The 12,921-nt window shown below is 41.9% G+C and overlaps 1 protein-coding gene across 4 annotated transcripts in view; it reads left to right on the forward strand.

The window, feature by feature from the left end:
- F5 (coagulation factor V) overlaps nucleotides 1–5,166 on the forward strand; it is a 39,576-nt gene extending 34,410 nt beyond the window's left edge. For 2 of the 4 annotated variants that reach the window (XM_082047085.1, XM_082047086.1), the window contains 4 exons: nucleotides 595–739; nucleotides 897–1,045; nucleotides 1,832–2,014; nucleotides 2,786–5,166. In XM_082047085.1, the coding sequence (XP_081903211.1) occupies nucleotides 595–739; nucleotides 897–1,045; nucleotides 1,832–2,014; nucleotides 2,786–2,974 (666 nt within the window). In that variant the 3' untranslated portion in view covers nucleotides 2,975–5,166. Of the gene's footprint in view, nucleotides 1–594; nucleotides 740–896; nucleotides 1,046–1,831; nucleotides 2,015–2,785 lie in introns of those variants that run through there. The other 2 variants (XM_082047087.1, XR_014183496.1) reach the window with 2 other exon arrangements.
- Nucleotides 5,167–12,921: the final 7,755 nt, after the last annotated feature.

Here is a 12,921-nt window from a genome sequence, read left to right on the forward strand (position 1 = left end):
CCCATGTTGGCTTTTTTGAAGCAAACAGAAAGCTGAACTAAAAATCAGGCCCTACTTCATTTGGTATTAGATCCTTCTTGTCTCTCACCTCCTGCTGTCACAACAGTTGAATGTTAAACTGTCTGAATTACCTGCAGAGAGCCTGTGTAATAAGTGGGGTTGTACCCTGCCAGAGGTTAATTTTATGCCCAGCTGTTCTAGCCCTACCAATTAACACTCCCTTCAGTTTACTCCAGGGTTCCTATGGTACATCTCCCAAATTGAAAACCTGTTATTTTTTACATCTCCTTTTGCCTCTTTACTAATGTCATCTTATAGACTTGTATAGTGTGTAGAAATAGGTTGTTTATTTGAAATGAGGTCTTCAGGCATTTCCAAATATGCTAAGATGGGACCATGAAATATTTCAAGTTGCCCTGCAGCACAGGGTGCTCCATCACTGTGGATGGAGCTAATTGCATATAAAAGACTGCTTTTGTAACAGGGTAGGCATCAGCATCCAAGCTTCTGTTTGCATTACATTAACTGTATGTGTTTTTTTGGTGTTTTTGTTTTTTGTTTGTTTGTTTTGGTTTGGTTTTGTGTTTTTTTTAGATTTTTGAAGGTAATTCCGATGCCTATGGGGTAAAAGAGAACATCATTGATCCCCCTGTTATTGCTAGGTACATCAGAGTCTACCCAACTGAGGCCTACAACAGGCCTACTCTTCGTATGGAGCTTCTGGGCTGTGAAGTAGATGGTAAGAATGGGCTGTGTGCTGATGCTTCCTTTCTGGCAAATCTTTGAACTGATATATTAAATGAAGTTGAAATTGTGGGTGTTCTCAATTCCAACATTGCTGCTTAGGCTATGGCTGCTTGGATAAACTGGAGATGATGCGGTGCTTCTCTCAACAGGTTGCTCTTTGCCACTTGGAATGGAAAATGGAGAGATCAAGAATAACCAGATAACAGCCTCATCTGTTAAGACATCCTGGTTTAACACATGGAACCCTTCACTTGCTCGTCTCAATCAGGAAGGAAAGATTAATGCCTGGCGAGCCAAGGTAACAAGTGAAAAATAGGGACAACAGCAAGACAGCTACTGTTAATAAATTTGTGATGTCTGTGTACTGCTGTACTTCTTGCACAGTGTGTCCAGTGCCAAGAATGACTGGGTTACTGCACAGCTCTTTAACCATCCTTTGGGAAGAAACCCATTCAACTCTTCCAGTAGAAAACTTGTTGAACTTCTGGCAACAGCAATGAAATTATATTTTGAGAAATGGATGGCATTCTCTGGGCCAGAGTCTGTATCACTTCCTTGCAGAAATAGCCCTTTTAATTTCAGGAGATTAATACAAGTTGACTATTTGGCTCCAGGGGGTTAAAGAAACCCTTCCTGAGTTGGTTTATAGGTAGTGCAGCTTAATGGTTAATGTAGCTGGATGACCTTCAGCAAGGCATGTGAGTTTCCTTATCTTCAAAACTGAGCTGCATTTCTTTATGAAACACCTTGAGATTTTCTGGAAGTGACTGTATTAGCATTTGGTAGTAGTATTGTGTGCTGCATTTTAATACTGGAGATAAACCTGTGGTATTTTTCATTATGTATTGGAAATTAATGTGAAAATCTTAAGACACCAATTACATCATCTGCAGTGAAGAAATTAATTATATGGACCACCAAGAATGCTTGTGACTTTTGTCTTCGCTTTACTCTTCTGTACTACTTTGATATAATTTTGGTGCATTTTGATGCAGTTTTAACTATCTTTAGACAGGATTTTTCACTTAGGCAAATACAGACATAGACATATTTGCTAATAGACAACCCTTTTTATCAATTACAGTTGAACAGCAACCAACAGTGGCTGCAAATTGACCTCCTCACAATTAAGAAGATAACTGCTATTGCTACCCAGGGGGCCAAGTCCCTAACTGCTGAAAACTTTGTGAAAACCTATGTTATCCAATACAGCGACCAAGGCTCAGAGTGGAAATCCTATACAGATGGTTCAAGCTCGGTGGCAAAGGTATCTTCTTCAGTTCAGACAATTGTATCATTGCTTGGTTTTAGGTGCTGAGCACAGTCAAGGCCCAAAGGCAGAATACCCAGCCAAAGAGATATTCTCATGGGACTTTAAAATGATACGGAGCTGGGGTTATTACAGATAATTTCATAATATCCATCTGATTTTGATCAGAGTAATTAACAGTAATAAAAGGAAAGAACAACAAATCTGTAGAGAGTGCAGTCAACATTGTGATAAAAGGAGCTGACACTATTTGTAAAGGAGGACTCTTAACCTGAATGCACAAGGCCATTTCATTTGAAAGAATAATGGATTTCCCAAGGCCTCTTCTCAGCTTTTTTCTGCTATGATTTTATAAGGGAAATCAATGCTAGTGAGCAGTTTTGGAGCTCCAGATACACACAGAGTGACAGAGTTCTTTATATTATTTGTTGCCTGTATCACATTATACCAACCTAACCCATAAAGGCTATCAGTACAGGTAAAATAAGGGAAGTTTGTTTTTTTCAGTCCATCCAAATTAGAATAGCAATTTTCATGGTGTGGATGGAAACAGAGGCTGTTTAATTTACTCAGACTCAGATATTGCTGGCCTGAGCTAGCTGTGCCCAGTTTTTTAGGAAGAGACTGGATGTGGCCTTATGTTAAATCGGAAATGAGCCAGTCCATCTACCCTGGATGGCTAATGCAGCAGTTTGGAACCATTTAAAAAAGAAGCAGTGGGGTTTTTTTAAAGTGCTGCCTTTTAACTGTGTATTTGTGTACTTGCAGGTTTTCTTGGGTAATGAAAACAGCAGTGGGCACGTCAAGCATTTCTTTAATCCACCCATCCTGTCCAGGTTTATCCGCATTGTTCCAAGAACATGGTATAATGGTATTGCCCTTCGGGTGGAACTCTACGGCTGTGATTTTGGTGGGGGCCTGGCTGTGAAAAGGACTGACAAGCCTGGGAGCATTTAACCTTTTGGCAATCGTCACGCAGAATGACATTTAAAAAAAAACCCAACCCAACAGTGCAATCATATTTAGTAGTATGGATGTGTGCTTCTTCAAAGGACTTTAATGTTTTGCCAGCAAGAATTGAAAGAGATTTCTGGCAGATGTTTCATTCCTACAAAGACACACTTTAGAAAGCAGCTTCTTTTCTCTGGAAAGAAACAGAAGTCTCTTCTGATTTGTATGTCACTTCTTTCTAACCACTATTCTGTCTTAGTTTTTACTTAATTTTAAGTTCCAGATCCCTGGGGATGGAGATTCTGGCCTTAATCCTAAGCCCTAATTATTTCCATTTCATAATGCTTCTGCAGCACAGAGGAGGAATAGGAGGCTACAGGTGGATGTTCTCCATACCTAGGGCTGAGAGGGAAAACCAGTGCAGATACAGATGGAGCTGTGGTGCTGCATTCCAGCAGTGCCTCGGTCAGAAATAATGGTAGGGGTGGCCTCACCTTCACACATCTTTCATCTGCACTATGACAAAGGCAGGATGCATCATTGAGGTGTATGCAACCCTGTCTCAGAGATTGTGGCTTCACATTACTGATTTGGTTCTTACATACCTAGCACACCTGAAATGCTGTGGATTTCGCATAACAATTCACCTTCTGTGCCCCAGCAAGGGGAGAGGGGATCAGCAATACCTTTATTTCCCAGAAATGATGAGGGAAGTGATTTAACCTGGATTATGGTAGGTCATGGAATAGCAACAGTAGAACCAAAGTGAGAATCCAGAACTGGCATTCAATCCCATACAAACTTTTGGACCATGGGGAGGGGGAGCTCCCTTGAAGGGGAAGGCATTGAGAACTGTAGCTGTTCAGTGAGAATACAACCTGGTGGTGGCAGAGGAGGGTTAGATGAAGCTGCATAACAGAAGTGCCTGCATCTTCTTTAACATTCAGCTCTTACAGTGTTTTCACTGATGGAATTACTCTTGTGCATAGAGCATACATGTATTTTTCCCAGGATGACTAAATCTCCTGAAGATATGTACAGAGTCTATGAACTCATTATTCTAGCAGACCTTTAGCTAAGCTTTCAGTAGTGTCTTTAGCTTCTATGGTGTACATTTTTAATTGCAGTACTTCCACTTCTCACACTAGGCACCCTTAAGCAGGATGGACTCTTCAAAGTAGTTTAACTTTGAACCTCATATGGTGTTATCCAAGTTATTTCAGTAGTTTTTCAGTTCTTATATCTAATGGTCCATCCATTTCAAAATGAAGGTGTAGAATGGGAGTGAAAAAAGTATAAGAACTAAACAAATATTTTCTTATTTTTTACTGTGTCACAAACTGTTGTCATTCTTCACTGGAAAATAAAGACATTGCAGCATGAAAAACATTGACACTTTATTTTGTGTATTTGCCTTGACAGTAGTACCTCTTTGGCAATAATTAGTAACATTTTGCATTATGAAAGTAAAATTTTCAGTTTGGGAATTTTCAGTGCTAATCAGAATTAGTTTCAAATGGTGAAACTATATGAATGATTGCTTCATCTTGAAATATCAGTTTCTTCATATTTTGTAATGGTGCTTAATTTATTTTTGTTTGATGTAGCCATGAAGTTGCAATGCAAACCCTATTCACTGAAAAAAAAAGAGAAAAAAGTGAACTTTGGAGTCAGGTTTTAGCCTAGAAAACAGACAATAAATGTTCACTGACTTCAGCAGAACCACAGCTTTGTGTGATAAGTGCTAACCAATTTATGTTTAAGAAAGCCATGATTTTAAAGTTTCTGTGTAAGTAATTAGTTTATTATATCTGTATGTGATTCTGTGTAAAGGTTAGAAAGCCGCAAAATTTATTGTAGGAGCATGGCTTAATACATCTGCATCAATTTTACAACTTGGAGATTCTGCTTCTGCTTCCTAACAGATAGGACTTGGGTCAGCTGCCCTGGTGCATCCCCTCCCAACCTCTCCTCTACCCCAGCCTACTCACTGTGGGGGCAGAGTGGGAAACAGAAAAGGCCTTGATGCTGTGCAAACACTAACAGTTAAAACACAAATCCAAACCACAGCACCCCCTGGGCTGCTGGGATGAAAATTAACTCCATAATACTGGTGTTCCAGTATGTCTAGTACAGGAAAAGCAGCAGTGCCTGGGCCCTATGCCAGCCCAGGCATGTGGCCATTGCCATTAACAAAATGTTCCCTGGCACAGCGGAGCAAGATAAGTGCTACAATAAACAGCAAAAGTCCAAAACAGCTGCTAACCAGCACCAGACTTTAATACACAGTAAGGCAAGCAAGCACAGGACCCTGACAATTAACAGCTTAACAGTTATAAGCTCTGCCTAGAATGCTCTGATCAGATACTCTTATCTCGAAGTCCTGTTGCCCTATATTGGGCACCAAAAAGGACTGTGGTGGGTTGAGCCCAGCTTGCAGCTAAGCCCCCATCCAATCAGTTGTTTGTTCTCCCCCTAGCAGGCTGGAGGAGAGAACTGAAAGGGAAAAAGCACAAAACCCCTTGGGTTGATATAAAGGCAGTTTAATAAATGAAGCAAAGCTGCATGTGCAGGCAAAGCAAAGTGAGGAATTCATTCACTGCTTCCCGTCGGCATGCAGGTGTTCAGCCGCTTGCTGGCAAGCAGAGCCTTGGCAGACCTAACAGTTCCTTGGGGAGAAAAAACACTGTAACTCTGAACATCCCCCCTTCCCCCTCCTCCTTTCCCTGATTTTTTTCTCACTGAGCATAATGTCATACAGTCTGGAATATCCCTTGGGTCATCTGGGGTCAGCTGTCCAGCTGTGTCCCTCTCAGGCTCTTGTAGACCCTCAGCCTGCTTGCTGGCGGGGCAAAGTGGGAAAAATAAAAGGCCTTGACGCTGTGCAAACACTGCTCAGAAACAGCTAAAATATCAGCGTGTTATCAATACTGGTTTAGTCACAAAGGCAGAGCACAGCACTGTACAGGCTGCTATGAAGAAAATTAACTCCATCCCAGCCAGATCAAACACACAAAGTATTTACAAATGCAAATGAGGGGTCAAATTCTTGGTCCATATTTACAGCAAAGAAGATGTGAAAACATGTCTGTACCAGATCTGCCTAACAGAAGGTGAGCTGTGCTTAGTGACCCTGTAGATGGTTGGAAAACCAAGAACTTTTATCAATTTCATGAAGCCACCAGCTTAGATTGACCCTGCCGAGGCTTTTGGAAATCTGTAGTTAAAACCATCAGTCTTGTACCACTTTTTATACACTGTGGAATGGAATCTTGTGAATGCTGAAGTTACTTGCAAAATATACAAGGGAAGCAAGGGTTCCTGCAGTTCTCTCAAACTAAAAAATAAAGATGTGTGTGACAGCATGAAGGTTGGCAAACACAAGCTTTTTCAGACTGAGAGAGAAACGTGGTGCCGGAGTTCAGAGTATTCAAATCTGGCCAATAATTTCTTCACTCACAAATCTGGGTGGATGCCTTCACGCTGGCCTTTTTATCCAAAGGTCCAAAGCTTTTAGCATCAAACAGCATTATAGTGGAGCTGCTGCCCTCTAATGCTGGTTCCAGCTTCCAGGAGGCCTTGGGATGCTCAAAGGTGACCAGCTGCAGGTGACAATAGCATAGGGATGGCTCTGCATTAAGTCTCATGCTTTTCTCACGAGGTGCCACTAAGCATTTCCTGTTGCTTTCCAGAGGTGGTAGCTGTACTCCTTCAAGCAGAAGTTGTGAAACAGGTTGTGTCTGCACTTGGATTGAAAGTGAGGTGGAAGTACGTGTGAAGACAGTTGAGCAGCTCGGAAGCAGCTACTGACAGCAGCACCGCAGTAGCTTCTTCAGACCCTGACACATCAGCCCAGTATTTGGATAGGTTTGTACAGGCTGCCCTGTAAAGTCTAGAGCTGATTCAGGCAGGCTTATAGGAATCAGTAAGCACACCGCTTGCTTGTAGAGTAGATGTAACCTCATTTTTTTAATGTTTTGTTTGGGTATTTTTCTGCTGCCAGTTCTGACCGTAATGCCTGTACTGCAGAGGCAGCTGCACTGAAGCTGCACCAGCTCACCTACACCAAGGTTTCCAGAAGTCTGCAAACAGGGTGGTTCCCCCCACATCACTGGCATAGCAAAGCGTAATGGAGACATAAAGCTGTATATTACCCATGGGTTAAAGTCAGTGCAGATCATGTTTCTGTGTTCACTCTCTCGGAAACCTCCTGAGCTGTGTATCAAAATAGATGCAAAGGTGAATGTGGGCTTTGGGGCACTTTACATATTAGAGACGTCAGTGGGCATGCATGGCAAAAGTAAGCCCATGCGAAGTGTCAGCAGAACTCGACAGAAAAAGCATCAAGCATGAATCTGATCAGGACTTCAGACAAATATCGAACCTTTTGAGCATCTTCCAGCACCCCTGAAATGGCCGTGAACACTGATGGGTTGATCAGAATTTTAGGACTGTGCTAAGGGGCAAAAAGAGGGCTTGCAACCTCCCAAGGAGGGATGCTCAGGAGGTATCTTTAATGACAGGAAAAGATCTTTTAGATACATACCTGAAGGAGGAAGGTAAAGGCTATGCCCATGGCTACATATGTGCTAGGGAGGGCTGTTTATTACTATGTTACTATTTAGCATCATAGAAATGAGATGCAATGCTGTCCTGCAGTGAGCAACTGCTGTTTTGTATGAGTCTGTCATTCCACTTAATCAGAGATGAATATTCCTCTTCTTGCTCTCACTCCTATATTTTGTTTTGTTATGTTTATTCATGCTAGTTGTACCTCATAACCAGTTCATCCACATACACTTTCCTATCATTACTGTGCTCCGTTCTACATTTGTTTGTTACACCCACTACTTGCATCACGTTTTAATTACAATAATCTCCTCCAGGTAGGGACTCCATCTTGAGTGTTTGCGGGGCACTCTCCAAAACAGGCTGTGGGATTGTTCTCAGGGTTCCTGGGCACATCTGTAACACTGTTCCTAATGGGAGCAAGACTATGTTAAGCCCACTATGACCTAGATATGCCTAAAAGCACCAACTAATTCACATCAACCTATGTGTTTCTATACTTAATACAAGTACAGGGTATGTTTCTTCTAAGTCTACTTGATCCGCTGCTTGCTTTTCTTGGTAACACCTGCTATTGTACTGCCTTTTAGTGCTTCTGATGAAAATTTGTCCATCATTGTCCCCAATATTAGCAGAATTAGTGGCCTTTCGATTTTTTTTTTCCATGTAACTAACTGCAAAATATTTTTTAAATGTTATGTGCATCATCGAAATGCTTAGTGCTGGACAACATGATCCATCTTAGACCAGGAGTTAATCTGGTATCCTGTGGCAAGTGATTCCACAAATTCAGCCATAAATACCTTATTTCCAGCAGCTGTGTGCTTCAGCCTGCCTTGTGTGTAGTGCAGAGCCTGCTGTGGTGTGTGGAGGACAAGGGAAGTTCTCTGCTAGAGGCTTCTGGTAGCAACCTGCATCCTAATGACTCTGCACTTCAGAGAAGTGGCTGCTGTTTGTCCTAAGGCTTCTGCAGGCTTTGCTACCTTGGATTTTAAACTGGCTTCTCTATCAGCTGTGTTCCAGCAAACTACAGTGCTCCTTTTTCCCCCGTGTGCAGCTTTCAGGACATACTTGGTTTACCAGTCTTGTTGAATGCAAGATCCAGCATGTATGGAACTAGAGGTGATGAAAGGAGTGCTGGAGGAGATGCGTGGTAGAATGCATGGTCATCAAGGCATGAAGTACAGGTAAAAGGTAGTGAAGATTCAGAAAAACGAACAATAAGATGAATTTGTATCGAACTAGAGTACTAAAATGTCTTAGACTTCCAGATTGTGCGATTATTTTATAGCAAAATACAAAGAGGAAGCATGCTCTGTCCATGCTACAGAGAAGAGCTGTGGTAACCTTTTACCAAGGGACCTCTTCTTACAGGACAAGGGCAATTGATCAGATTATAGCAATATATTTACGACAATGACTGCTGACCCTCTCTTCACCTCTCTAAAATGCAAAATTACTATGTACCTGGGAGTTTTCTTGCTCTCAAAAAGCTGGAATGGCTCCAAAAAAAAGCTGTGGCATTCAGAGAACATCCTAGTAGAACTGATGCATCTTTATTTTTTGAAGAGGGGAAGGAATTTTAAAGGAATTGAGAGGAAGAGATGATGAAGCTGAGTCAATTCTCTTGTCTTTATTAAGGCTCTTTGAAAAACAGTAATTTACTATTTGAGACCACTGTATTCTACTATTTGAAAACACTATATTCTTTCCTCCAGTGAAATTACTTTGTTCTGTTCACTTTGATGCCAGGGAAACACATGCTCTGTGCTTGCAGGACATGGCTATCCTCCCGAATTTGAGTTCACATTGGTTCAACATGTGACATCTTAAAAGTCTGGAACTAACAAACCCTAGGAGCACAGGAAGTAACAAAAATGAAGGCCTGCTATCTGAATAAATTAATCAATGCCAGAGCTTTTAAATTAGTTCTTAATGGCTGCATAATATTTGTAAGACTCCTGATGAGAGCCCCCACATTATCAAAGGATCAGTCTGAGAGAACTAGAAGAAAAAGACCTTCAAGGTTTTACTCAGTCTTCTGTTCTTACGGAGAGTTACAATTAATAGGCTGTGTTCCAAACTAATCATGCTTAATTTCAGAAATAATTTGGCTTTTTCCATTCTCTCCACTTCTATTGCATTTCAACATATATACTAGTTAACAGAGTCAACTTCCCTAAAGTAATTACAATGGCCAAAATCATAAAAGCAAAGAAATCAGCTGCTGCTTTTTCTCACATTTACATGTCTTTGTTCCAGGCTTAGCAAAACACAAATCTGTTTTGCTCCCTCCTTCTGGAGGGTTTCTGAGATATTTGTACCATCCAAGTGCTCTCACATACTGACAGAATATTCTCTGAGGAACAGCTTCATGAGAGGGCAGGAGGTTTTTAACTTACAGACGCTTTTCTCCAAACAACTTGGCAAGACTTCAATGGAACTTTTCTTGCACGTATATTTTATAAATTCCTCCACAATAAACTGCAGGCCAGAACTGGTACACAACACTGCACTCTGGTGCTTTTTTGGGTGAAACCTATCAGAGTTTATGGTGTGGATAAGCTGTGACCTTAAAATGTTGTTGACTTTGAGACTCAAGTGTGCATTTAGGTGAGTTGCTTGGATCTCATGCTGAATCAAGCATCCTTTAGGGGTGAATCCACCCTAGATTCAGAAAAAAAGGGATTCTTAGTCATTAGCACTAAGGAAAGGAGCAACAGTTCCCTGTTGAGGGACTTGGTTTGATCCTTTTCTTCCAAAGTGCCAGCAGCAATTTCTGAGATTGATCTGAAAATCTGAAGAGTTTTTGGCAAGCACAGACAGATCTCAGTTTTCCCTTGTGCAACTGAAGAGCAGGAAAACACAGCCAGCAAGTCCCCTGGCCAGCAAAAGAGCCTTCTAGTGTACGACAGCCCCGAGTTGTACGAAGGTGAAGCTTTTGATGAAGAAATTGCTTGAGGAAACACACTCTGAGGGCAGCTCTGAGTGGTTGAGTAACCCAGCACAGGAGGGTTTTGCCCAGTCCTGCTGCACGAGCTGTGTTATTGTACAGAACGTTATTGACTTAGGGGATGTAGAAGGCAAAACTTTCACAGAATCACAGAATGTTAGGGATTGGAAGGGACCTCGAAAGATCATCCAGTCCAATCCCCCTGCCGGAGCAGGAACACCTAGATGAGGTTACACAGGAATGTGTCCAGGGGGATTTTGAATGTCTCCAGAGAAGGAGACTCCACAACCCCCCTGGGCAGCCTGTTCCAGTGCTCTGGCACCCTCACTGAGAAGAAGTTTCTTCTCAAACTTAAGTGGAACCTCCTGTGTTCCAGTTTGAACCCACTGCCCCTTGCCCTACTGTTGGTTATCACCAAGGAGAGCCCGGCTCCATCCTCGTGACACTCACCCTTTACATATTTATAAACATTAATAAGGTCACCCCTCAGTCTCCTCCAAGCTAAAAAGACCCAGCTCTCTCAGCCTTTCCTCATAAGGGAGATGCTCCACTCCCTTAATCGTCTTTGTTGCCCTGCGCTCGACTCTGCAGCAGTTCCCTGTCCTTCTTGAACCGAGGGGCCCAGAACTGGACACAATATTCCAGATGTGTCTGTAAAGGGCAGCATTGCACAGCGTGTCTGTTCTGCAACCATCACTCATTCGGTTCCATCACACGTGGGCAGGTGGTGTCTCTCTGGCAGACTCATACTGACTGTTATGGTCTAGAAGATTTTATAATTATTTTCCTGTAATATTATTTATGTGGAAGTGTTCAGAATACAAACAGTCACTCAAATTGGTCAAATCTTTCTGGTAAGAGAACAATTTGCTTTGCAAATTGGTTTCAGCCTGTGTGGAATGTAGTTATTTTCAAAACACTTTTCACACCACTTATCTGGGAAGCTAGAAATGAACAAACACACAGCTTTGGGATGAAACTAATCATTTTTTAATTCTAATGTAAATTGTAAGGTTAATTTGCTTTAGGAATTCTAAAAATTACAACTGGAGTGTAGAAATTCTTCCCCTATTCCTATTTCTTTCTTTTTAAACTTCCTATTACTCTCTTTTTTTCTACTGAAAAAGGTGTGTGCTTGTTGAAAGAGGTAGAGAGCAGGTATGATTAAGGGAAGAAAAGGTGAGAAACCCTACTTTTCACAGCTTATGTCATCCATCTTGGAAAAAAATACTGGAAGTTTTGAAGTTTTTCTTTACTATCAAACACCCCTTTAACCTTGCCTTACTTTTTCTGGTAGAGTGGTGACATGAGGAGAGAAAATGAGGAGGAAGGCCAGGGAAGGAAATATAGAAGTAAAAATTCATGGAATGAAATTTTATCTTGTTTCCAAAGGCTCTAAATATTCATGGACACAAAATAAGGTGAGATCTTGAGAGAACAAAAGAAACCCTGAGAAAACCTGGAGTACTTAAATCAAAATGTTGCAGGTTCTTATGCAGTTTTGGGAGGAAAAATCTAGGCTGACTGACTGTGTATTGCTTAGAGGAAATGTGTTGAGCTGACATAGCTCCTCCTACCCCAATCAATCCTCTGGAAACAGCACTGGGCTCCAGTGGCACAACTTTAGGGATTGCTGTTTTGGAAAGGACCAAGGCCACCCATCTGATCCTGTGAGCAGCCTGGAGGTTGTGGGAACGGCTGCCCCTAAGGAGGATGTGCCATGGGAACTGCAAGGTTTTACTCTTTCCTCCCACCTCTCTCTACTCAGCGTGAGGCGATGACCCAGATTGGTAAGAAGATGCACTACACCTCGTTCCAGCAGGTCATGTCCTTCTATTACCTGCTCCTGAGCCACATGCCAGCAGTACAGAGGAGCTGCTAAGAGCTAAGTGAGAGGGAACTGTGCCTTTCTGTTTGCTTCCCCATGGCAATTTGTTTATCAATCATTGTTTTGGCTCATTTCACTCTAACCGTGCTATTTTAAGAGATCAACAGTTCCTTGCAACGGCTGAGATGGATACCAGGATTAACAAGAGCTGACTTTTTCCTAGTAAACAAAAGAGAACACAGAGGTACTAAGGTGCAACAGACAGACAACAACTGAAGGGAAATTTTGCTAGACCCAGAAAACAGCCAGAAAGCAGCAAACCACTGGTGCCAGATGATACATGACCAACATGTTTAGCTGCATTTTACAGAGAGCTGAGTAACCTTATGGCCGTAAAATCTTTTGTGGTTATGTTTATTAAGCTATGATGATGTAGATAGCAATAAAATTCTGTGGTTCAGGCAACCTGTTCTGAGGCTGAGAAGAACCTGCTCTTGCTCACAGACTTGTGCGTAGCCAAGTGCCTTCTGAGGGCTTTTATTTTGCGTCCTGGATCACTGACCCCATCTAGGAGGCAGGACATGCAGTTGCCTAGGTGGGAGA

The sequence above is a fragment of the Streptopelia decaocto genome, assembly GCF_964273445.1.
Source record: "Streptopelia decaocto genome assembly, chromosome: 1".
Taxonomy (NCBI): Eukaryota; Metazoa; Chordata; class Aves; order Columbiformes; family Columbidae; genus Streptopelia; species Streptopelia decaocto.